Source organism: Dermochelys coriacea, chromosome 8 (assembly GCF_009764565.3).
Source record: "Dermochelys coriacea isolate rDerCor1 chromosome 8, rDerCor1.pri.v4, whole genome shotgun sequence".
NCBI classification, from domain to species: Eukaryota; Metazoa; Chordata; order Testudines; family Dermochelyidae; genus Dermochelys; species Dermochelys coriacea.
In genome coordinates, this window is record NC_050075.1 from 105,010,096 (window position 1) to 105,034,906 (window position 24,811).

Sequence of the window (24,811 nt, forward strand, 5' to 3'; positions counted from 1 at the left end):
TCACAAATGGCTTTTTAATGCGTCCCCTGCAGCTCTTTACAGCACATGATATTAAAACACTGATCAATTATTAACCAATCTACGTTATTAACCAATCAGGATGTGTTTACTATGTTATTAACCAATTGTAGTTGATAAAATAATAATACTTGGTCAGTCATTTTGCTGTGAGAATAATTTTTACACACACACACACACACAAAATATTTCTTCCAGTCATACTATTTAAATAAGAATATACAGTACTATAGTAAATAAAACAATGAATTCACACTACGGTGGCTCTTTTGAGTAATATTGATTGAGTGAGCTGTAGCTCACTAAAGCTTATGCTCAAATAAATTTGATAGTCTCTAAGTGCCACAGATACTCCTTTTCTTTTTATTGATTGCTAATGTGGCTCCTGAACCACTGAGAGCCGAGTATCACTGACCTAAATAGTCAGTTATCTGATTATTTAACTCAGATCACTGATAAATACACAATAAATACATTTAGTATGTTTCTCATTCTGGATCAGGAACGTACATAGAAGACCATACAAGAGAAAATAACTTATTTTTCTGCAAAAAAGGGCCACATAGGTATCGTTTTGCCTTTAAATAAATTCCTGTCAAGTAATCTTCACAGGTTTGGGGGTTTGTTTGTTTTTTTTGTGGCTTCTTTGGGGGGGGGGGGGGGGTATTGTAATAAGAAAGCCTGGGTTACATTTTAGTAATGTTGTCAGTAGTTTGAAATTCTTTAAATAAGACTAACATGAATAAAATATATTTTTGTATAGATTGGGACATTTTTTTGCCCATGTGAGTACCCAGAAACAATTCCAGTAACAATAAAATAAAATATTTAATATATACTCTATCATCCTGCATATTTTCCCCCAAAACTGCAAGAAAACAAGGATACATCCACATAGAGTGGAAAAAGGAAGAAGATATCTGGAAACTGTAGAGATGAAGCAAAATTAATGATTAGGCATTAATGATAAAAATTAAAGATGAGGCAACAGAAACTTAAGTCTTAAGTAAGAGAACTATAAATACATATACATTCACCAGGGATTGCTCCCATTATCCCATAAGGTCTTCTCCAAGGTCTTCTTGCTAATACAAAGGTTTTCTCCCCAAAAGTTCTGGCATAACATCTAAATAAAAAAAAAAAGTCCAGCTAAGGGCCATCCATAACCAGTAGCAAGTCTAAAGAATGTATCTGAAGAGACATTTTTATTGAATAGGTGCGTGTGATATGTATAAAAATTGTTCTTAACTTAAATTCTTCTAGTGATTACATATTTAATCTTTTTAGATCTTACATAATAAGCCCCCCGTTTGGGGAAATTGGGTTTCCCATCCCAACAGGGAAATTTAGATTGCTCCCTATTATGGGTTAAACCAAGACAGGTGTGCTTTTCATTAACGCATAAGCATTGAAACTTGCTCTAAACAAGGCCAGCTCCAGGCACCAGCAAACCAAGCAGGTGCATGGGATGGCAAATGTAAAAGGGCAGTAGGACGTCGGGTTCTGGGGTGGCAATCTGCCCTTTGTGGCGGCAGCAAAAATGCTGGAGCCCGCCCTGACTCTAAAGATTATGCAGCTATTGAAAGAAAGACCCCTATTCACACATGGTAGATTTGCAGACATTTTAAAAAATAGTTTAGATTTGTCTGTGCTTATTTCAATCAAGAATTTGAGTATATGATTATAAAAATCTCAATGCAACATTCAGAGACAATGTGCTATCAACTTTTACAATACTAACCTGCATTCTACCCAATTTAAAATATCACTGAGATCTATGTACATACTGGGTCCGTCAAACTCCTATGACAGACAGGGTTGATTTGTAAACAATAGAACAAGCTTTCAGAAGACTGTCAGTATAGTAATTTTGTTCAGCTGTCATTCAAGAATCACAAAAGTGATATTAGGCATCTAAAAAGTTCTTCAATGAATCAAAGCAGGAATAGCAAAATTTTAATTCAGAATTCTGTAATAAGAGGCATCAATAAGCCAGAAAGCTTAATTTTCCCCAGATTGGGGTGTGTTAACTATATACAGAGAATGGAAAGATCTGCTATAGTCTCTCAAAATAATGGGGGGGGGGGACACACCTCTGTGCAGTGAGGCAAGAAATACTCAAGCCCTTTTAAATAGATCCCATCAGCCAACCACAGACTTGTAGAAGTCAGTCCAATACAGAGCACACATTGGGAAAGAAGAAATGGGTGTCAAGAACATCCAAGGAACCAACTCCCACTTCTTTTACTGCCTGGTGTTCTGTAGGATTATAGGAATATGCCTAAGTGTCTGCCTAACAGAAGATGTTTGGATACTTTATGAATGTTTAACAGACTACTACGCTCTTTAAGAACCACGACAAGTTGAAGAGAAACAGAATACAACTCAAAACAGTGATTTCATCCCTAATTGGACCACCATCCACAGAACTGGAAATGAACTTTTTTTAAAATGTTTAAATATATGGATCAGAATCTCAGCTGCTGTAAATCATGGCAAATCCAATGGAGCCATGCTGATTTATACCACCTAACTATCAGTCCCCATATCTCTTAATCAGAGGGGGGAAAAGAAATAAAGAGTAGATAAGTAATTTTTGTATGCTATTTGTGTAAGTTCTAGGAACCAGGAGAAAAGTATCCCAGAGAGTCAAGAGCAAAAGAACCTTATATATGAAAAGTACAAATTTAATCTTCCAATCACAGACCCTTGTCTCAAGTCAATATCATATACGCACTCTTAGCGAAAAACTATGGGAGGTAGCTATTATATTAAACCCTGTATATATTTTAAAACTCAAAGTCAGTTAACTGCTTACTGATGGTGTGAAGAAACAAGGCTTGTTAAGAAGAAATGAGATTGAATCAACACCACCGATCAGTTGACAAAATTAATTTTTTACTTTGTACACACTCTTCCCCTCCCCCACTTCCACCCTATATTCCTCATCTCTTCACTCCATTAATATTCTAAGTAGGTGTTCAATACAGTTTGAGATGTCTGGAACATTCATTCTTGACCAGTTAAAAATACTAACAGCAGTTATGCATTCTTCCATTTTATATATTACCGTCTGCTAAAAATATGAAAAGTTTAAATGATACCTTATACAAAACACTTTCACTGGAAGCCATGTATGCAAATCTTGCAAAGCAAAACCTCTGCAAAAATATTTTCTTTGAACTTCCACTAAAAACCACATCACAGATCATAGACTAGCAGGGTTGGAAGGGACCTCAGGAGGTCATCTAATCCGACCCCCTGCTCAAAGTAGGACCAATCCCCAAATAAATCATCCCATCCAGGGATTTGTCAAGCCTGACCTTAAAAATGTCAAAGGAAGGAGATTCCACCACCTCCCTAGGTAATGCATTCCAGTGTTTCACCACCCTCTTAGTGAATAAGTTTTTCCCTACTATACAACCTAAACCTCCCCCACTGCAACTTGAGACCATTATTCCTCATTCTGTTATCTGCTACCACTGAGAACAGTCTAGATCCATCCTCTTTGGAACCCCCTTTCAGGTAGTTGAAAGCAGCTATCAAATCCCCCCTCATTTTTCTCTTCCGCAGACTAAACAATCCCAGTTCCCTCAGCCTCTCCTCATAAGTCATGTGCTCCAGTCCCCTAATCATTTTTGTTGCCCTCCGCTGGACGTTTTCCAATTTTTCCACATCCTTCTTGTAGTGTGCCATGTATGTGGTGAACCCTGATGTCATTTGCTGGGCAAAGTTGAAAGCAGTTATATTTATGATCATAGAGATTATCAAACCCTTATTTATCTTCCATATACTTTTTTGTACTTCCTCTCCAGTTGCTGCAGATTTTCAAGATCTGTGTATTTAGACTTACTAAAACACAACCACGTATGTTTTTATATAAATACACTGCAACAAATATGCAAAAGCTAAAATTTCCATTTACAAATTTTTAAACCAGCCTTCTCATCTTGCCAGATTCATTCAGTGATGCCCATAACTTAGATGTTCATCACATCAAAACACCTTCCATGATTGTTATGCTGTAACAAAGACAAGAATGTGGCATCACTAAAGGAGTCAGGCAAGCGCAGAAAACTGTTCATAAAAGAATACTGCTGTTTTAAAAAAAAAAAAAAAACTTAATAGTTTACATAGAGGTGAAAGGAAATTATATAATTTGATATGCGAAGTGAAGAGATTAATACTGTATCTTCTATATGGTAGGTTTACTAAAGTGTAATGTTTTTAAAAATGTTTAATGTTTTTAAAATTTGGTAAATATTTAAAATTGCAACAGTATTTTTAATTTGCCAAGCATTTTTATTCAAGTTACAAACAGTAAATTCCCCTATTACATCCAACAGGCATGAGTAAAACACAGGTCTTAATTTATACCAATATAAATTCTAATGAATGCCTAAATGGAGTCAAACCACTTAAGAGTATAATTGGTAATGCAATTTCTTTTATAATATAAACTTCCTTACATACTCCTCTTAACTGAAGTATAAAACAACCAATGACAATTTAAGTAATCCAATTTACATAGGCAAACAACAATTTTAGTTACATACCAAGCTATAGGAGCTATAAAAATTTCCATATTTAATTATACATCAAGTAGACATTATAAAGAGCAAACTCAGGGTCATGTTTCAACAACTGAAAGTTGGAACACACTGTCCTGACTCAGCAGAGATTTAAATCTCAGTCCAAAATAATTTAGGGAGTTATAGATCTGAAGCAGGTGAATAATACAATGCATAAAAATGCGTAGCTATATTTGGTTTGAATAAAATAATAATTGACTTAGGAGTGATGCAGAGTTCAATCTTCTTAAAAACTGAGCTTCTCAAAGAAACTTCCTAAGTTTTGTTAAGTTTGGAGCATTGTGATATAGTTTCAAAATAATAATTTCTGGTGGTCCATTTTGGAATTTAGTCCATAAAAATATCTTCAAGACTAAATGGGCAAGAGGAGAGAAATCCATGCCCAGCTGCTGTTCCAATGCTTCTCTCAAATGATGCTGCCTACAAAAAAAGAAAAAGGTGATTGATGAGCCAAACTTAGGTGTGGGGGAAGCAGATGTGCTAATAAAGCTTTTCCATCTCGACTTTCAATAATTTACTGATGGGCAGCAGACCATTAGGATATACTAATTAATTTTATAAAATAAGATTCCACTGTGCAGGATGGACTGTAAAATCATAACAGTGTGTGACCCCAATTTAACAATACTAAATTGTTGTCCAGCACATATTGGTACTATAAACGGTAGCTAAATTAATCTTAGCTCAGTTCGGGTTGACAGTAAAAGTAGCCAAAGAAAGCTCCACAGGTTGTGCATACACAGGAGTCTTTCAGTCCATAGTGCTAGACATTGGACAAAAGGAGTAAGTGGACAGTTCAAATATGCTTTTACCAATAAAACAGACAGAGAAGAACATGGGAACATTGGTCTAAGATCTAGGCTGCGATTGGTTTATCAGCCTGATGGCTAGAAAGCAATTGATTTTTGTCTGGTTTGGTGGAAGTGAGTAAGAAAAAACAATGAGGAGTCCTCGTGGCACCTTAGAGACTAATAAATTTATTTGGGCATAGCTTTCATGGGCTAGAACCCAGCAGAAAAAAAAAAGAGCATGCACCTTTCAACTCAGAATTCCAATTATTTGACAGCCAGTTTTTGTCTACATAAATCTGGAAACCACACACTTCCCATCCCAAGCCAGACAAGATTGTCAATACATGGCAAGAATTTTAAAACCACGCTTGCAAAATTTTCCTGAGGTTAATTAAAGACTAGCGAATTCTCTGACACCTGGTCTACACTACAACATTACGTCAACATAAGGCAACTTCTGTCGACCTAACTAAGTGTCTACACTAAAATGTTGCTCCTGCCAATTTAAATTGCCCACTACGCCGGCTTAACTCCACCTCCATGAGAGGCATAGCGCTTAGGTTGAAGTAATTAGGTCAATGCAGTGTCAGTGTAGACACTGTGTTACCTATGTCGACTTTAGTGGCCTCCAGGAGGTGTCCCACAATGCCCTACCCGGACCATGGTGGTCACCCTTTTGAACTCTGCTGCCCAGCAGCCAAATACAGTGGTATATACCACCTTCCCTCCAAATCCCCAAAATTTTTTGAAATTCTATTTCCTGTTTGCTCGGCATGGAGAGTCACCTAGCAACTGCCCAGCTGACCATGCTGACTACAGGCTACAGCCTGGATTACACAGGAGGTGATGGATCTCCTGGGTCTATGGAGAGAAGAGGTTGTGCAGCCAAAGCGCCAATCCAGTTGTAGAAGCATCAATATCTATGAGCAGATTGCTCAGGGCATGGGGGAGAAGGGCTACAAGAGGGACCCACAGCAGTGGCACGTGAAAGCCAAGGAGCAGCAGCAGGTGTATCAGTTGCTCTAGTGCAGAGCTGTAGACATGCCACTTTTACAAAGAGCTGCATGTCATCCTTAGCAGAGACCCCAGCACTACCCCCAAGAGCCCCACGGATACTTCAGAGAAGTCAGAGTCACAGACCCCCAGAGTGAACAGTGAGGAGGTAGTGTTGGATAAGCAAGACGACAACGACAACTATGGGGGACAGGTGACCAGGGGACCCAGTGGCGCAGGGAGCCAGGAATTGTTTTTGACTCCACAGCAGCCAAGCCAGTCCCTCCACTGCAGCATGGGCGAGCATGATGCCAGGGAAGGAACCTCCGGTACATATGCTGTTTGCTTTGATATTGCAGGGACACATCTGTTCATTTACTTTTTAATCATACTAGAAGTAGTGAAATAACGAAGTAGAGTTGCTATCTGCTTCTCACTCCCCTGTAAATTTAGGAATGGGGGTCCTGCAGAAAGTTTGTGTGTACAGAGATGTCCCATGAATCCTCATAGCAATCCTGAGGAAACTTTCCTCTTCCTCTTTCCTGGAGGTAGTCTGCAATCCTCTGCTGAAGGTTTCTGGGGAGGGCTGCCTTATTTCTTCCACCGCGGTAAGACACCTTCACATGTCACTCAGCAATTACTTCAGCAGGCACCATTGCAGCACACAGGCTAGTAGCCTACTGACCCAGTTTGCAGCTGGACAGAGGCAAGAGCTGTTCTTTTCAGCCTCCATTACCCTCAAGACTGAGCCAGTATTCAATTCAATTGCCCTATCCACATATGCTACCCCCCTTACTATCCCAGCTCACCCCCTCTCCCCCCGGACCATATTCACCATAGCTGGGACTGCTGCCATGCTCAATGAATCCCAAGAAGAAGTGAGACTGTAGCTGTTAGGATATAGATATTCAGGCCTGTCTGAAAAGGCCTATACTCTAAGAATTTAGGTGTATTATCATCACTTGACTAGTTATAGAAGTATAAAAGAAAGAATCAAAATCACTGTCTGCTGGTGTAAGGTCCTTCTCTCACTGTGACAGTCTGAGGCCCTGTTCTTAGGCTAAGATCTTTGCCTAAGCAGCAGAGGCAGCCGTAAGCTGGGAAGCAAACATCAGATCCTCACATTCCAAACTAGTCACATTGAAATAAGGTGTTACTGGGCTGTTAGGTATACAATCCTGACCTGATAATTCCTATCACCTCCAGAGAAAGGGAAGTAACTAGAGGATGTAAAAGGAAACTTAGTTTGATAGCATCCTGTCTGGCAAGAACTCACTTATCAATAGCTGGGATATGAAACCCTCATTTCTGTGTTGTTCTATCACTGTAGTCCCCTTTTCCCTATTGTTTGTCTGTATAATCTCTGTCTGGTTCTGTGATTGTTTCTGTCTGCTATATAATTAAATTTTGCTGGGTGTAAACTAAGGTGGTGGGATATAATTGGTTAAATAATGTTACAATATGTTAGGATTGGTTCGTTAAATTTCAGGAAAATAATTGGTTAAGGTATAGCTAAGCAGAACTCAGGTTTTACTATATAGTCTGCAGTCGATCAGGAAGTGTGTGGGTGGGGGGGGGAAGTGGGAACAGGGAATGGGGGGGGTAATTGGAATCATGTTTAGCTAAGGGCAGGAATGGGAACAGGGACACACGTAAGGCTCTGTGTTATCAGAGCTGGGAAGGGGGCACCAAGGAAGGAAACTGGAATCATGCTTGCTGGAAGTTCATCCCAAATAAACATAGAATTGTTTGCACCTTTGGACTTCGGGTATTGTTGCTCTCTGTTCATGCGAGAAGGATCAGGGAAGTAAGTGGGTAAAGGAATAAGCCCCCTAACAGTAGCGTTTGTAACTTGTGTGGATCAAGGGGTGAGAGTTCAGTACATCAAGTTTCCATTTATCTTGTGAATATACTCACAACAGTACCTCTATGCATTGTATCTTTTGTAGCTGGAAATGTGGCCTTCAGGGTCTCTCCATCCACACCAAACAAGCAGTTTGACAGATCAGGAGGAGAAGGAAGAGGACATGGGATGATATGTTCCAAGAGATCCTGCAAGCCTCTGGTGCTTCGGATATCGAGCACAGGACTTCGGAAATTGCTGTGGCAGACACGATGAACAGAGAAAAGGATAGAGACGGGCAGCAGGAGATACTAGCACTTCTCAAGAGGCAAACAGACATGCTGGAGACTTTTGTTGACCTTCAGGTTTAACAGACCCATGCTTGCCTCCCTCTACAGCCCATAGAGAGAACTGCATTCTGGAACCTCCCTACCCACACACACACACACCCTCTCCATGCGGCATCCAAGAACGCTATGCTTCCCCTACCACTCCACCCCACGCGAAAGTACAAGCAATCATTGCCGCACATACACCAACCGTGTCTCTCACAGGTCAGTATATGTTTAGGAAATGGAATTGACCGTTCTTTCCCCTTGATTCTTTGCCCTGTATTTATAAAGTTTCATTCAGTTATAAATATGTCTGTTTGCATGGGTTTGGAATAAAAGTCCATTTATGGAAACTTAAGTCATTTTATTAGTTCACAACATATGCTGGCTGGGGCTAACATCATTCACATATAAAAGCAATATGTGCATTTGCAATGTTATATGACGACACATACAGGACGCACTACAAGGTTCATATCAGGGTGCAAAAAAAAATTTAAAAAAACCACAATGCCAGGCAGCACACACAACAGCTACACATATTACTGTGGCTCACTATTAAATTGGTCTTTCAAAGCCTCCAGGAGCCATATAGCTCCTCGTTGAGCTCTTCTTATAGCCCTGGTATCTGGCTGCTCAAAATCAGCAGAGCAGCCATTCCACTTCAATCCTCCAATCTGGCACAATCTTTTCTCCCTTTGCTTCACAAATATTCTGAAGCACACAGCAGGCAGCTTTAACCATTAGGGTTCCACCCCCCCACTGAGGTCTAATCTCTACAGCACCAAACGGCCAAAGGCACATTCAACCATCATTCTCCACCTGCTGAGCATAGTTGAAAGTGTTTCTCGCTGCTGTCTAGGTGGCCAATGTATGGTTTCACGAACTACAGGAGTAACAGGTAGGCTGGGTCTCCTCAGATCACTATTGGTATTTCATCACCCCCAATGGTAATCCTTTCGTCTGGAAAGAAAGTCACTTCTTGCAGCTTTCTGAACAGGCCTGTACTCTTAAAGATGCGTGCATCATGCACCTTCCCTGACCATCCCAAGCTGATGTCAGTAAAACGACCTTGGTGATCCACCAGCACTTGCAATATCACAGAAAAGTAGCCCTTTCTGTTGATATATGCTGTGGCAAGGTGGTCTGGTGCCAAAATAGGGATATGCATGCCATCTATTAGACTGCCCCACTGAACTTTGGGAACCTCATTGCTGCAGAAGCATGCATTATGTCCTGCACATTGCCCAGAGTCAAAGTCCTTCATAGAAAGACGCAATTAATGGCCCTGCACACTTGCATCATGAGAAATCCACCATGGGAGTTACTAACTCCAAACTGAATCCCAACTGATTGGTAGCAATTTGGTGTTGGAAGCTTCCACAGAGATCACCACTTACTTTTCCACTGTCAGTGCAGCTCTCATTTTGGTGTCACTACATTGGAGGGCTGAGGCAAACTCTGCACACATATCCAGCAATGTGGCGTTGCACATTCAAAAGTTCTGAAGCCACTGCTCATCATCCCATACCTGTGTAACGATGCAATCCCATCAGTCAGTGCTTATTTCTCGGGCCCAGAATCAGCACTCCATCATCTGTAGCTGCTAGGTGAATGCCAGCAACAACCTGGAGCTGTTTCTTTCTATGTCGCACAGCAAGCTAGCTTCCAAGGTATCATGATGTTTCCTGCAGTTCCTCTGGTAGTTTTGAAAAAACTTCAGGATCAGGCACACTGTGCTCACAATGCTCATCACAATAGTGCAGAGCTGTGCAGGATCCATGCTTCTCACACAGATGGCACACATGCACGTTTGCAGGGCTTTTGAGAAGTGGCGCAAAACATTATGGAATGCAGATAAAATTATGGGATGAAGAAAACTGCATCAAGAGACATTAAACTATGTTCCCAGTGACCCCTGCGTGACTTGTTTGCCCCCATTAGACTTTGCAAATCCTTCTCAAAACAGTGTGCTAGATGGTGACAAGCTTCCGAGAGCAACCCACAGTGCACTGCTCTCTGCATCATGTAAGTGCTGCAAGTAAGGACACACACCACCAACACAAGCAGCGTAGTGTGGACATGCAAAAGCGATTTAATTACTGCAGCGGCTATACATTGACCTAACTAAGGTGACTTAATTTTGTAGTGTAGACTTGCCCTGAAATTTATCAGAAGAGCTACCAGTAATTTAGTAAGTTCTTCCTTTGTATTTATAACCAGATGATAATGATATAGTTGCAAGTGAAACTGGCAAACACCACTTCAAGTAAAATGAAAGGACAAACTAGAAACATGGCAGCTGGCAACCTCTGGAAATCTGACAAGCTTTCCTTGGCAGAAGTCACCAAAATATCAGTTTTTTCCACCAAATGCATCCGATGAAGTGAGCTGTAGCTCACGAAAGCTTATGCTCTAATAAATTTGTTAGTTTCTAAGGTGCCACAAGTACTCATTTTCTTTTTGCGAATACAGACTAACACGGCTGCTACTCTGAAACCAAAATATCAGAATTGTCAGTAAATTACAAATAAACTTAACTACAAAAGAGCAATTACTCAACCCTCTTAGCAGCACTTATACTGCACAAGGACAAAATTCCCATAGTCTGGCACAATTTCAAATCACTGAGGAATCTTAATACTTCAGTTCCATCCCAAAGAAAGGACACTTCAGACATTTCAGGGATAAACAATATATTACTTGCCCTTTGCCTGACTACACAAATGAAATTCCCAACTGTCAGATTTCTTAAGGGCAGTAAAAATAAATCCAAATCACAAGGGCTCAGAAGAAACGCCTGATACACTATGTCCGTGATTCTGGAAAAGGAGTTCCCAATCTGCACTAGAAATCAAGGGGTAGGCCACCACATACAAATCCAGGGATGGGAGCCAAGAGAAACCTACTTATCTCTGACAGGCGGAACACAGTGTGCTGAACAATGTGGCTGACTTTCAGGTATATGCTCGCCACTCTTACTTTGTACAGTTCTGAATAAAATCCATCTGAGACAATAAAACATGCTAACAGATACCCATCCCAAATAAATCATTGTGTCTAAATATGCATGAATGTCACATTTTGCCATAAATTTCCCTTCTGAACCGTTTATATCAGTTACATAGTACATCCACGTTATTAAAAAAAGAGCTAGTAATTATCTCCTGTATTTTTTCCAATCTTCTTTCCTCCTTCCCCCCCCCCCCCCCCGCTGCTGGTGATGGCTCATCTTAAGTGATCACTCTCCTTACAGTATGTATGATAAAACCCATTGTTTCATGTTCTCTGTGTGTGTATATAAATCTCCCCTCTGTATTTTCCACCAAATGCATCCGATGAAGTGAGCTGTAGCTTACGAAAGCTTATGCTCAAATAAATTTGTTAGTCTAAGGTGCCACAAGTACTCCTTTTCTTTTTGCGAATACAGACTAACACAGCTGTTACTCTGAAACCTAGCACTAGCCATAACATTTGGTGTAGGTTTTGATAACTGAATTAACTTTTAAAAGCATTCTTCCACTGATTAAAATCCAATTTTTGTCTCACAATTTATTAGAGAGTATTCCAATTTGGTAGATTTTATTTCAGAGACAAACTGAAGTGTTTTTTTAAATAAAAATTAAAAAGCCCACTTCTGGGATCAAAAATTTCCTTTTGATAGCTTTTCAGTGGCTTATATAAAATAAGTTGGAGTCTCAGTCCAGTTCACATCACAAAAGTCATCTGCACAATTGGCACCTTTGCTGGCACTCTCAGCAAAGAGGTAAAGGACGGAATGGGCAAAGAGATGACTTTCCTTTACCGCAGTCCCTCCACAGCAAGGTTGACACCCACTGTCAAAAGGATGTCCATGCTGTATGGTATCTGGTAACTTTGGCTCATCTGGCAACTTTCACCTGCATAGCAAATTCTCCCGGTTTTAAAATAAAAAGATGGCAATAGTAGAAAAATTGAGAATTCTGGTCACTGGTGCTTAGATTTCAAGGTAAAACACACTTTATTAATACCCAATATATAAGAAAATGATAGTCAAGATGTTGTGAAAACTACTGATGTTCCCTTTCTAACCATCAAAGTGAGATAATTCATCAACAAACAGCAATGCATTTCTCTTTATTACATATTACTTTGCCATCAGGACAGCATTCAACTGTGTATTAAAGAGTTTAGCATTTCACTTGCCTTCTTACTCTCGATGATTCTCCTGCTTAAAAGTCTGTCTATTTGAAGATTAGAGTTTACTGACCACAGATCTATTTTGACCAGGTGTATGTTATAGAATTGAACACTAAACTGAAAGAAGATTGTGTTTTCCAAGAGGAGTAGTGCGAGCAAACCACCTGATTAATTTTAAGATGGCGCTTGATAAATTTATGAAAGGGATTATATGACATGATTGCCTTCAACAGCAGAGGACTGAACTTCAACCAGGAGGCCTATTTCCAGCCTTGTGTGCCGTGTTCCTATAAGCATTGTCAAGCTTCAATATTTCTCAAATACACCAAGATCATCCACAGTAACGAGTTATAGAAATGTCAATTAGCAGACTTTAATGTATCATCATCATGCAGACAATATTCCATTAACTGTAGGAGAGACAGACTTGAATATATTTACATTACAGTATTAATAGGAATAATTAATTTACATAGCTTTATATCAGTATATATGTTCTCCACAAACAAAATACTCCAAAAGTTGCTTAAGGGGAACACCTACCCACACAACGCCTATAATCAAGTAATGACAGGTTTCAGAGTAGCAGCCGTGTTAGTCTGTATTCGCAAAAAGAAAAGGAGTACTTGTGGCACCTTAGAGACTAACAAATTTATTAGAGCATAAGCTTTCGTGAGCTGCAGCTCACTTCATCGGATGCATTTGGTGGAAAATACAGTGGGGAGATTTATATATACACACAGAGAACATGAAACAATGGGTTTATCATACACACTGTAAGGAGAGTGATCACTTAAGATAAGCCATCACCAGCAGCGGGGAGGGGGAGGAGAGGAGGAAAACCTTCATGGTGACAAGCAAGGTAGGCCATTTCCAGCAGTTAACAAGAATATCTGAGGAACAGTGGGGGGGTGGGGAGGGAGAAATAACATGGGGAACTAGTTTTACTTTGCGTAATGACTCATCCATTTCCAGTCTCTATTCAAGCCTAAGTTAATTGTATCCAGTTTGCAAATTAATTCCAATTCAGCAGTCTCTCGTTGGAGTCTGTTTTTGAAGCTTTTTTGTTGAAGGATAGCCACTCTCAGGTCTGTAATTGAGTGACCAGAGAGATTGAAGTGTTCTCCAACCGGTTTTTGAATGTTATAACTCTTGACGTCTCATTTGTGTCCATTCATTCTTTTACGTACACACTGTCCAGTTTGGCCAATGTACATGGCAGAGGGGCATTGCTGGCACATGATGGCATATATCACATTGGTAGATGCGCAGGTGAACAAGCCTCTGATAGTGTGGCTGATGCGATTAGGCCCTATGATGGTGTCCCCTGAATAGATATGTGGACACAGTTGGCAACGGGCTTTGTTGCAAGGATAGGTTCCTGGGTTAGTGGTTCTGTTGTGTGGTGTGTGGTTGCTGGTGAGTATTTGCTTCAGATTGGGGGGCTGTCTGTAAGCAAGGACTGGCCTGTCTCCCAAGATCTGTGAGAGTGATGGGTCGTCCTTCAGGATAGGTTGTAGATCCTTGATGATGCGTTGGAGAGGTTTTAGTTGGGGGCTGAAGGTGATGGCTAGTGGCATTCTGTTATTTTCTTTGTTGGGCCTGTCCTGTAGTAGGTGACTTCTGGGTACTCTTCTGGCTCTGTCAATCTGTTTCTTCACTTCAGCAGGTGGGTATTGTAGTTGTAGGAATGCATGACAGAGATCTTGTAGGTGTTTGTCTCTGTCTGAGGGGTTGGAGCAAATGCGGTTGTATCGTAGAGCTTGGCTGTAAACAATGGATCGTGTGGTATGATCTGGATGAAAGCTAGAGGCATGTAGGTAGGAATAGCGGTCAGTAGGTTTCCGATATAGGGTGGTGTTTATGTGACCATCGCTTATTAGCACCATAGTGTCCAGGAAGTGGATCTCTTGTGTGGACTGGTCCAGGCTGAGGTTGATGGTGGGATGGAAATTGTTGAAATCATGGTGGAATTCCTCAAGGGCTTCTTTTCCATGGGTCCAGATGATGAAGATGTCATCAATGTAGGGCCTAATCACATCAGCCACACTATCAGAGGCTCGTTCACCTGCGCATCTACCAATGTGATATATGCCATCATGTGCCAGCAATGCCCCTCTGCCATGTACATTGGTCAAACTGGACAGTCTCTACGTAGAAGACTAAATGGACACAAATCAGACGTCAAGAATTTTAACATTCAAAAGCCAGTTGGAGAACACTTCAATCTCTCTGGTCACTCAATTACAGACCTGAGAGTGGCTATCCTTCAACAAAAAAAGCTTCAAAAACAGACTCCAACGAGAGACTGCTGAATTGGAATTAATTTGCAAACTGGATACAATTAACTTAGGCTTGAATAGAGACTGGGAATGGATGAGTCATTACACAAAGTAAAACTATTTCCCCATGTTATTTCTCCCCCCCCCTCACCCCACACTGTTCCTCAGATATTCTTGTCAACTGCTGGAAATAGCCTACCTTGCTTGTTGCCATAAAAGGTTTTCCTCCTTTCCCTTCCCCCCCCCCCCGCTGCTGGTGATGGCTTACCTTAAGTGATCACTCTCCTTACAGTGTGTATGATAAACCCATTGTTTCATGTTCTCTGTGTGTGTTTATCAATCTCCCCTCTGTATTTTCCACCAAATGCATCCGATGAAGTGAGCTGTAGCTCACGATAGCTTATGCTCTAATAAATTTGTTAGTCTCTAAGGTGCCACAAGTACTCTTTTTTTTTTATAATCAAGTAAGTTTCCAGCTAAGGTATCCTTTTAATCCTTATACCGCTACACTGACCAACCATTTTCACCAACAGACACCAAATCAAATACCTCTCCAGCATGTACAGTAACATTCCTAAATTCAGCACAATTACACTACATTCATCAGCAAAAACAGACCTGCTCAACATCTCTGCACCAGTGAACCATGTCATGTGTACATCAGAAAACTAATGGCAAGTGCTTGCATTGCTATGCGAGAAAGTAAGTTGGAAAGGGAAAAAAATAAAGCTCATATATGTGTCTAATACCACCACATAATATCTTTTTCTATACCTAACATAAAAGTCAGCACATCAGTCTGACCTGATGAGTTCACTGGCTCGCTGTAGCTCATCAGCGAAACAGATGCAGCTTTACCCAACTTTTATAATAGAGGAGTTTTATCCAAGGATGAAAATCATGGCCTCAGTTCAACAAGGTACCTACACACATCTAAATTTAAGCATACGAGTCCCATTCCAGTTTTCTCTTCCTATTATGCTTTGCAAATGTTTTAAAGTTAAATTCACTGGCAGAAGTTAGTACAAAAGAAACGGGAAATCTCAAGATATCCCTTCCTGTATGTCTAAAGCAGAACAGATTTAAAAGGAGAAAAAGTCCCCAATTTAACTGAATGAAGAGGAGGCAACTTTGTTTAACTGTTTAAATTACTGAAGGACAATCTGTTCTGACCTCTGTCCTAAAAGTTGGAAATCAATTCCCGAGTCCAAAAGAAGGTAGTCTGAAGGATTGCCGAGCCATATTAGGACACAGTCTGTCAGTACAGAGTTTTCATCCTTGATAAAGGCAAAAAAGTTCAGACTAAAATATTCCTAGAAATCTCTTCACTGGATTCTCCAAATAATTTAGATTCACTGTCTTAATCTATTTATTGTTTTTCTAAAGATGTTCGGTGCACCTAATCCATCTGTTAAATAAATATATTTTGGGATTTATGGGGGCCATAACTAAGGAGCAGCCATCACTTATGAGAATCAAGAAAACTTTCCACTTCATTTCATCTGAAGTAGTCCATTCCACATATTATTTATGTTTATTTGTGACTGGACTTTCAAGCAGTATCAAGAGTAAGAAATACTCTAGGCAAGAGGAATCTCTTAACAGAGCTCAAGCATCTAACAAACTTGCTTGGATTAAGGCTTTTTTAGCTTAGATGTTTCACTTAGGACTCTCTTTCCTGATGAGCGAGAAATTAAAAATTTGAGGAAAAGCTCTAACTGACTTGGCAGCAAGGACAGAAGCTCCTGCAAAGGAAAGAGGGCAATAATCCTACGAACTGCAATTAGACTCCAGCATCCTAATGAACAGGAATGCTAGTTTTCCCATAATAAAAAAACAAATTCTCCATTAAAAAAAAAATTCTACATTTTTCTGCAATTAAAATGAAACACTGAACTTTAGTTTCCCTAGCCACAATATATATAGAATCATAGAAACACAGACCTGGAAGGGACCTCGAGAGGTTATCTAGTCCAGTCTCCTGCACTCAAGGCAGGACTAAGTATTGTCTAGACCATCTCTGACAGGTGTTTGTCCAACCAGCTCTTAAAAAACCCTCAATGATGGAGATTCACAACCTTCCTAGGCAATTTATTCCAGTGCTTAACCATCCTGAAAGTTAGGAAGTTTTTCCTAACGTACAACCTAAACTGACCTTGCTGCAATTTAAGCCCACTGCTTCTTCTCCTAGCCTCAGAAGTTAACAATTTTTCTCCTCCTCCTTGTAAGAACCTTTTATGTACTTGAAGTCTGTTATGTCCCCTCTCAGACTTCTCTTCTCCAGACTAAACAAACCCAATTTTTTCAATCTTCCCTCAGAGATCATGTTTTCTAGACCTTTAATCATTATTGTTGCTTTTCTCTGGACTTTCTCCAATTTGTCCACATCTTTCCTGGAATGTGGTGTCCAGAACTAGCCACAATACTCCTGTTGAGGCCTAATCAGCACAGAGAAGAGCAGAAGAATTACTTCTCATGTCTTGCTTATGATACTCCTGCTAATACATCCAAGAATTATGTTTGCTTTTTTTGCAACAGTGTTACATTGTTGACTCATATTTAGCTTGTGATCCACTATGACCCCCAGGTCCCTTTCTGCAGTACTCCCTCCTAGGCAATCATTTCCCATTTTGTATGTGTGCAACTGATTGCTGCTTCCTAAGTGGAGTACTTTGCATTTGTCCTTATTCAGTTTCATCCTATTTATTCCAGACCAATCTCCAGTTTGTCCAGATCATTTTGAATTTTAATCCTATCCTCCAAAACACTTGCAACCCTCTCCCATCTTGGAATCATCCGCAAACTTTACAAGCATACTCTTTATGCCATTATCTAAATCATTGATGAAGATATGAACAGAACCAGACCCGGAACTGATCCCTGCAGGACCCCATTCATTATGCCTTTCCAGCATGCCTGTGAACCACTGATAATTACTCTGGGAACGATTTTCCAACCGATTATGCACCCATCTTAACTCCATCTAGGTTGTATTTCCCTAGTTTCTTTATGAGAAGGTCATGCGAGACAGTATCAGAAGCCTTCCTTACTAAAGTCAAGATATACCACATCTACCACTTCCGCATCAGTAGAGGGGGAATTGAATAGCTATCAACTGAAAACAATATTTTATTGATATACAATGGATCCCCACCTATCTGATCTAATTGGGACCAGGGCCAGATCAGATAATCAAATATTCAGATAATCCAGAGAGATTCAGCCCCAGTTCGGTTAATACAGAGAGAGTGAATAATCGAGGCTTGGATAAACAGAGTTCTACTCTATGTGTTTTTATTTTTTCACAAAATGTAAAATCTAAAAGTCTCTGTAAAAACACAAATTCCACGTTTTTCTGGAGCAAACTGATTTCTAGGATCCCAGCTAATGAGATTCTATCATCTCAATACTACGAAGGATTTAGGGACCCGATTAGAAAAATCTTCATTTTCTATCACTACTGAATTTGCTGTTGAACCAGACCACAACCATGCTGAAAGGAGAAAACTTCTGTCAACACAGACTGAAATCATGGGAAACTAGAAGAGATGGGCAGGAGAGCACTAGCATTTGAGAACCTTCCATCATTTTAAAATTGCTGTGTCCTCCAATAGGCCCTTGTTTAGTGATCTATTAGCTATACCATGTTTTGAGGCACTCTTCTCCCTTGGTTCTGACCTTTTACTTTAAGTCAAGATGGTCAGGGACACAACCCCATACTCAGGGAACCTCTAAGTCTCTGACTACCAGAACCCAGGAGTAGAGGACAGGGATGGATCACTCCTCCTAAAGCTCTGGTAGGAACCACAGTCAAAGAAAGGATACTGGGCAAGATGGATCGCGGTCTCACCCAGCATATCAGCTCTTATGTTCTCGTTGATGCCATTAAAATTGTCCATTGCGAACTGGGCAAGAGCAATAAAGTGACAGAGTATGTTCTCTGATGCCTACAGAGGAACATGGGAGAAAAATTCAAGTTTAACTCTTTGCACAAATTCCAGCTATTTTGGTGGTTGGTTGGCAGCATGGGTTTGACCATTTTGCTGTGTTCCTAAGAAAAGCCAGTGAAAAGGGTGTTGAAATGATGGGGTACACTAGGTCTCAATGGTGCACATACTCTGAGGGAGCCAAGAAAGAGAGCAGATTTGGCAGACATGAGCCTCAGGCTGTCCTAAAATATGGCCAACAGGTTCCAAATACTCAAAAATGCTATAACCTCTGGAGGGTGTATTTTATTTGATTGAAGTCTGAAACATGCTAATTTGAGGTCATAGTACTAGGCCATTCAGTAGCAACAAGTGCAAATAAAAATCAGGATCTTTAGGATCCCCATCTTGAGCTTTTTCACTAGGTTTTCCAACTGTTTTGGCATTTTAATAGGGCTGTCAATTAATTTCAGTTAACACCTGTGATTAACTGAAAACAAAATTAACACATTAATTTTTTTTAATGGGTTAATTGCAGACCTTTGGGCAGGGAGGGAGGCATCAGGTGCAGAGGGACCTGACAATGTCCGGTCATGCACAGTAACCCAAGCCAGAAAGCCGGAAGAGAAAAGAAGAGGAGAGAGGAAGTGGCGGCTCTCATCCTGGCTCTGACAGAGAGGTAGGGATCCTCACACACACACACACACACACACACACTCTCCCCCACACCGTGCCCCATTGCTCTCAGCTAGCCCCTCACTCCAGGGACTGACCCCTTCTTCCCCGCACCATGCTCCATTGCCCCCCAGCCAGCCACTTGCTCCCAGGACCAACCCCCGTCCCCCATGCACCATTGCCTCCAATCGACCACTCACTCCCAAGACTGACCCTCTCACTCCCCACGCCACGCCCCATGGGTCCCAGAAGCGATAGACCAGCTGGGGGCAAACCCCTCTCTCCCACACCATGCCCCATTGTTCCCTGCTGGCCCCTCGGCCCAGGACAGGCGTGCGCGCGCGCGCGCACACACACACACCCCATGCCCCATTGCCCCCATCCGGCCCCTCACTTGTATGAGGGGCACTGAAAAACAAAACTATTTTTTACAATGTAAATATCTGTAATCAAAAAGAAATATAAAGTGAACACTATACACTTTGTATTCTGTATTGTAATTGAAATCAATGTATTTTAAAATGTAGAAAACATCCAAAAATATTTAAATAAAAAGAGTATTCTATTATTAACAGTGCAATTAAAACTGCGATTAATCGCAATTAATTTTTTTAATCTTACAATTAATCACAATTAATTTTTTAATCGCCTGACAGCCCTAATTTCAGGTTAAGGTTCTAATCAAAGTGGAAGGGGAAAGACGAGACTGCATCAAAAGTCTTGTTAACATGACACGAGAAAAACCTGCACAAAGTGTCCAACACATAGCTTTTGCGTGGCACTGGCTTGTTTCTGGGATGGTAGAGAAATAAGGAGTACTTTGAAGGACCCATCCGCCTTTTAAAGCCTGGAGAGAGACTACACAGGATCTAATCTGGGAGCCTCTATAGGTCTTTCAGGGTAGCAAGTAAAATTCGCAGATGCATTTAAAAAAAAAAAAAAAAAAGGAGTGTGATTGGTGCTGAGGCCCACCCAGGACACTGGCTCGAGCCAGTTTTGCATTGCGTTATTTGAATGGAACCTCTAGATACTGAACCCAGCCCTTGTTGCTGCCAACTCTGACGGGCAGAAGGGTTACACTTCTATGGAAGTCAGGGGGAGGGGGAAGCCAAGAGCCTGGCTTACAGAATTGCTGAACAGTCAATTGTTCTTCCAAAATACTCAATTCAGCCCCAAGTAAAGTTTTGCCTTGGGTTTCCACTTTGGGATTTTTTATTTTTTATTATTATTTTTTATTTGGGGGGAGGGATTATCACCCACCAGAACAGTCACAACAGGGGCAATGAATACATGCTAAGGAAATAGGCATTATTGTTAAAAGCGTAACCAGCCCATCTTTCCTGTCTCAGAGAATCCCTCTACCTACCAGAATGGTACTAAGAGGGGGTGGGAAGCACTTTGAAAGAGATGAGAGCTCAGAGACTAGTTTCTCTGCCTTCCCATGCAGAAGCGGAACACTGGGGTTCCAAATAACTGCACTATTCAAATATGCCAGTACAGGGGTGGGGGAAGTTACTTGGTAGTCAAAAAAAATACAAGGAATATCTTGATAGCTATCTTTGCACATAGGAATAACATGGATAAACCCCTCAAATATCTTGAATTGACTAAGCAGCAGGTAGTTTAAATCTGAGTAAGTTTGGAAGTGAGCTTCAAATGGCATGAAGCACTCATCTACAACCAGAACTGTTTGTGACAAATGCTGAAGTCATGTTAGAACTGAAGAAGAAGTGACAATAAAAATGACAAGATTTTAAGAGTATTTATCTCATGAACTACCTGGCATAGAAACACTTTGGTGGACCAGTAAAAGTGCTCTCAAGAACAGAAGACCAAAGGATTAACGAAATGAATTAAGCTTCAGAGGGGTAGCCGTGTTAGTCTGGATCTGTAAAAGCGGCAACGAGTCCTGTGGCACCTTATAGACTAACAGACGTACTGGAGCATGAGCTTTCGTGGGTGAATACCCACTTCATCCGACGAAGTGGGTATGAATTAATGAAGAAAATGAATTAGTTCTTCTAGTTTTATTTCCTGCTTGTTTTTATAAATTTCCTAGTTGTCTTCTTTGTGGATCTTATTTTTAAATGCCTTTTTTTATCCTTATCTGGACTTGACCATAGATATAATAAATTGTTAACTTGGAGTTTTTTATTTTTCTTGTGGACTTTCATTGTAGTCTCTCAACTGTACCTTTCATAGAAAGTTTTACAGACTTGCTTGATGACCCCCATCTAGGGTTTATTTCAATGTTTTTCAAAGCAATTTCTATCATCCAGTAAGATGTGGACAATTTATCTTTGTCAGAAGGTCCCAACAGATATGACCAGTTATAGCTCTTAAAGTCTAGATTTTTCAGCTGTCCAGAGAAATTGAAGCCAACTCAATTTTGCCCCACTGCTCCATTATTCCAGCTAAAACACACAAAGTATCCCAATTGTCAAAGAACTTTCTCCACAAATCCACTAGAACCCAGAGATAAATTCAGGAGGAATTTTGGAGGGTATATCTTTGTTAAATTTATTTTTTCCTACTGAAATCCAACCAATTAAGTGAAAACAATAAAAACACTGTATCGAAGGGAGAAACTGCGTTCATAGTACATTAATGGGTTTGGAATGGGAATTACATTTTTCAATGAATGTTGCCAATGAGATGGAATATTAGGGACAAAACTGCACTACCAAATAATATTGGGAAAATGTCCATTTTATTTAGTTCAGTTATAAAGGAAGCTTTTAAGTATTCGTGCAATATACTTCAACAAAAACATATTGCTAGAGTCTTCTGATGAAAAATGCAACAAACTAGGGGAACGAACACTTACCAATGAAAAGAACAGATAGTTCTTTTTGAATCACTAATTTATGCCAGCCCAGAAAGTCACAATGGAGGTACACCTTAGTTGATACCAATTTACACAGGGTAAAGGTGCACCTACAATTAGTGACAAGAGGCACCAAATATAAATGAAAATAATTTGTTTTCTTTTTCAAGATACAGGAGGATAACATTGTATAAAACTGATTTTTTAATAAATGATTTTAGGATTTAATTAGTTCAAAAACCCATTCAAGTCAAGCAAGGATGTTCAATGGCAGCACAATGCACTGTCACAATAGTAGTGTTTTGTGGAGTGGAAGGATAGGGAGGATATTTGAGTCCTGAGTTGAGCCGCTGGATTCCAGTCTACAATTTTTTAACTCTATATTTTTACCAATCCTCTTCTGCACTGCACGCTTCAGATTGTAAATGTGACTTCTTAGCCTTTGCTACAGCTTCACTTCCTTATTAAACCATATTAGCCTCTGAACTTCGCTCTTAAGCCAACTGTATTTATTAAAGAGCGCAAACTACCCAGAAAGTATAATTTGCTTATGAAGAGTCTTCACTTCCCTTTGATTCCCTTTCCTGACATTGTTTGTTCCAGAGGTTCTCCCAATTTTCCTATAGCATACCACATCTTAACAGAGCAATAGCCTCCCTGCCCAATCATCTCATTCGCAATTATACAAAATCCCTGTAGCAACTACAATTACAGAGAAAAATTTATCTTTAATCCAATAAGCATTGTTCGGCTTTTTTTGTTTGTTTGTTCATTTGGTTTTTGGGATTTGTCAATAAGCATGTCTTATTAAAACTTATGACAGGAAAACAAATTTCAGAACTCCCTTCCCTTACTTTCCATTGCAACTGTAAATCCAGAGATACATCTGTCTGTTTTTATCAGAAGATGCTGCCACTGCGGTCTTGAGGGATGCCTCCTCCAACAGAATGCCTGATGCTGATGAGAAGGAGAAAGAAGAGGAATAGGGAGGACATGTTCATTGAGATCCTGCAAGCCAGTTCTGCACTGGACTGCAAACAAAGCGTTTGGAGGGCCAACATGGAAGACAGCATGGAAAAGGACAGAGAAGACAAGAGAAAGGCCCAGAAGTCCCAGCAGGAACAGAAGAGGACGATGCACCAGGACATAATGGGCCTTCTCAAGCAGCAAACCCAAATGCTACAGACCCTGGTTGACAAAGAGATCCAAAAATCCCAGGCTCCCCATCCTTTGCAGTCCTTGGAGTTACTCCCATGGAGATCTCTCTATACCCCCCAATGTACCACATGGCACAATGGGCCTCATCCTTACCTCTACCAAGCTACACCAGGGGACTGCAAAGAAAATCACAGCTTCACATACACTGCCTTTTGAGAATTACGGTTGGTTATGTGCAGCCACAATGGGCTACATTTGTGAACTGAAATGGAGAGAAATGTTTGCTGACTTGCCAATTTTAAAATTCATTTATGTTAAAAGTTTGTATTGCATTGCCTGTTTTTTGCACCCCCTTTTTTTTGCCACTCAAATTTCTATTTTTGAAGAAAAAAATTATCTTTATTAGTGCACACCACATATTGCAGAACGTATTGTGGCACTCAAAGCACTCAGGATTTATAAATGTACAGCACCTTGTAAATGTAAAGCACCTTCTGCACCTGATGAGCCAATAGTTGAAACTTTCCTTCTTGCTGTCAAGGTAGCCAGTATACAGCTTTATGAGCCAGGGGAGCAAGGCATAGGCTGGGACTACCCAAAGTAACTATTGTCATTTCCATAACACCCATGCACCAGTCAAGAAATAATGTCCCTGCTTGCAGTTTTCTGAATAGTCCTGTGTTCTTAAAAATGCAAAGGTCATGCACCTTCCCTAACCAACTCATGTTGATATAAGAGAAACGTCCCAGACGATCCACCAGTGCTTGCATAACCAAAAAAGTAGCAGCATTTTTGTTGATTTACACTATGGAAAGGTCAGTTGGTGCCAAAATAGGGATGTTTATGCTGTCTATCGCTCCGTAACAGTTCGGGAATCCTATCGGTGCACATCCATCCACTGTGTCCTGCATGTTGCCAAGAGCCACAGTCCTGCATAGCAGATGATGATGATGAACCCTAAACATTCACATGTCAATGGCTCCACTGTGGCTTTCCAACTGCAAAACAATTTTGCACTGAACAGTAGCAATTCAGCTTCAATACAGCTCTCATTCTGGTGCCCCTGTGCTGGGGCAATCTTGCCGCACAGATCCAGGAATGTGGCCTTTCACAGCCAAAAGCTCTGCAGCCACTCCTGTCATTCCAAACTTATTTATGATGCAATCCCACCAAATTGGTGCTCATTTCTCAGGCC

General features: G+C 40.5%; 1 protein-coding gene and 1 long non-coding RNA gene across 3 annotated transcripts in view; both read right to left on the reverse strand.

Moving 5' to 3' along the window:
• MAST2 (microtubule associated serine/threonine kinase 2) overlaps nt 1-24,811 on the reverse strand; it is a 401,769-nt gene that overhangs the window by 371,297 nt on the left and 5,661 nt on the right. Inside the window, exons 2-3 of one of the 2 annotated variants that reach the window (XM_043491345.1) lie at nt 1,056-1,144; nt 858-945 (exon numbers count right to left, since the gene is read on the reverse strand). The exons of the other annotated variant lie outside the window; for it this stretch is intronic. Of the exons in view, the coding sequence (XP_043347280.1) occupies nt 858-945; nt 1,056-1,144 (177 nt within the window). The remainder of the gene's footprint in view (nt 1-857; nt 946-1,055; nt 1,145-24,811) is intronic. 2 annotated transcript variants of the gene reach the window in all.
• LOC122455609 lies at nt 4,300-10,877 on the reverse strand. The gene is made up of 2 exons (XR_006273924.1): nt 9,970-10,877; nt 4,300-5,030 (listed from the first exon to the last, which is right to left on the reverse strand). It is a non-coding gene; the product is annotated as an uncharacterized LOC122455609 (long non-coding RNA).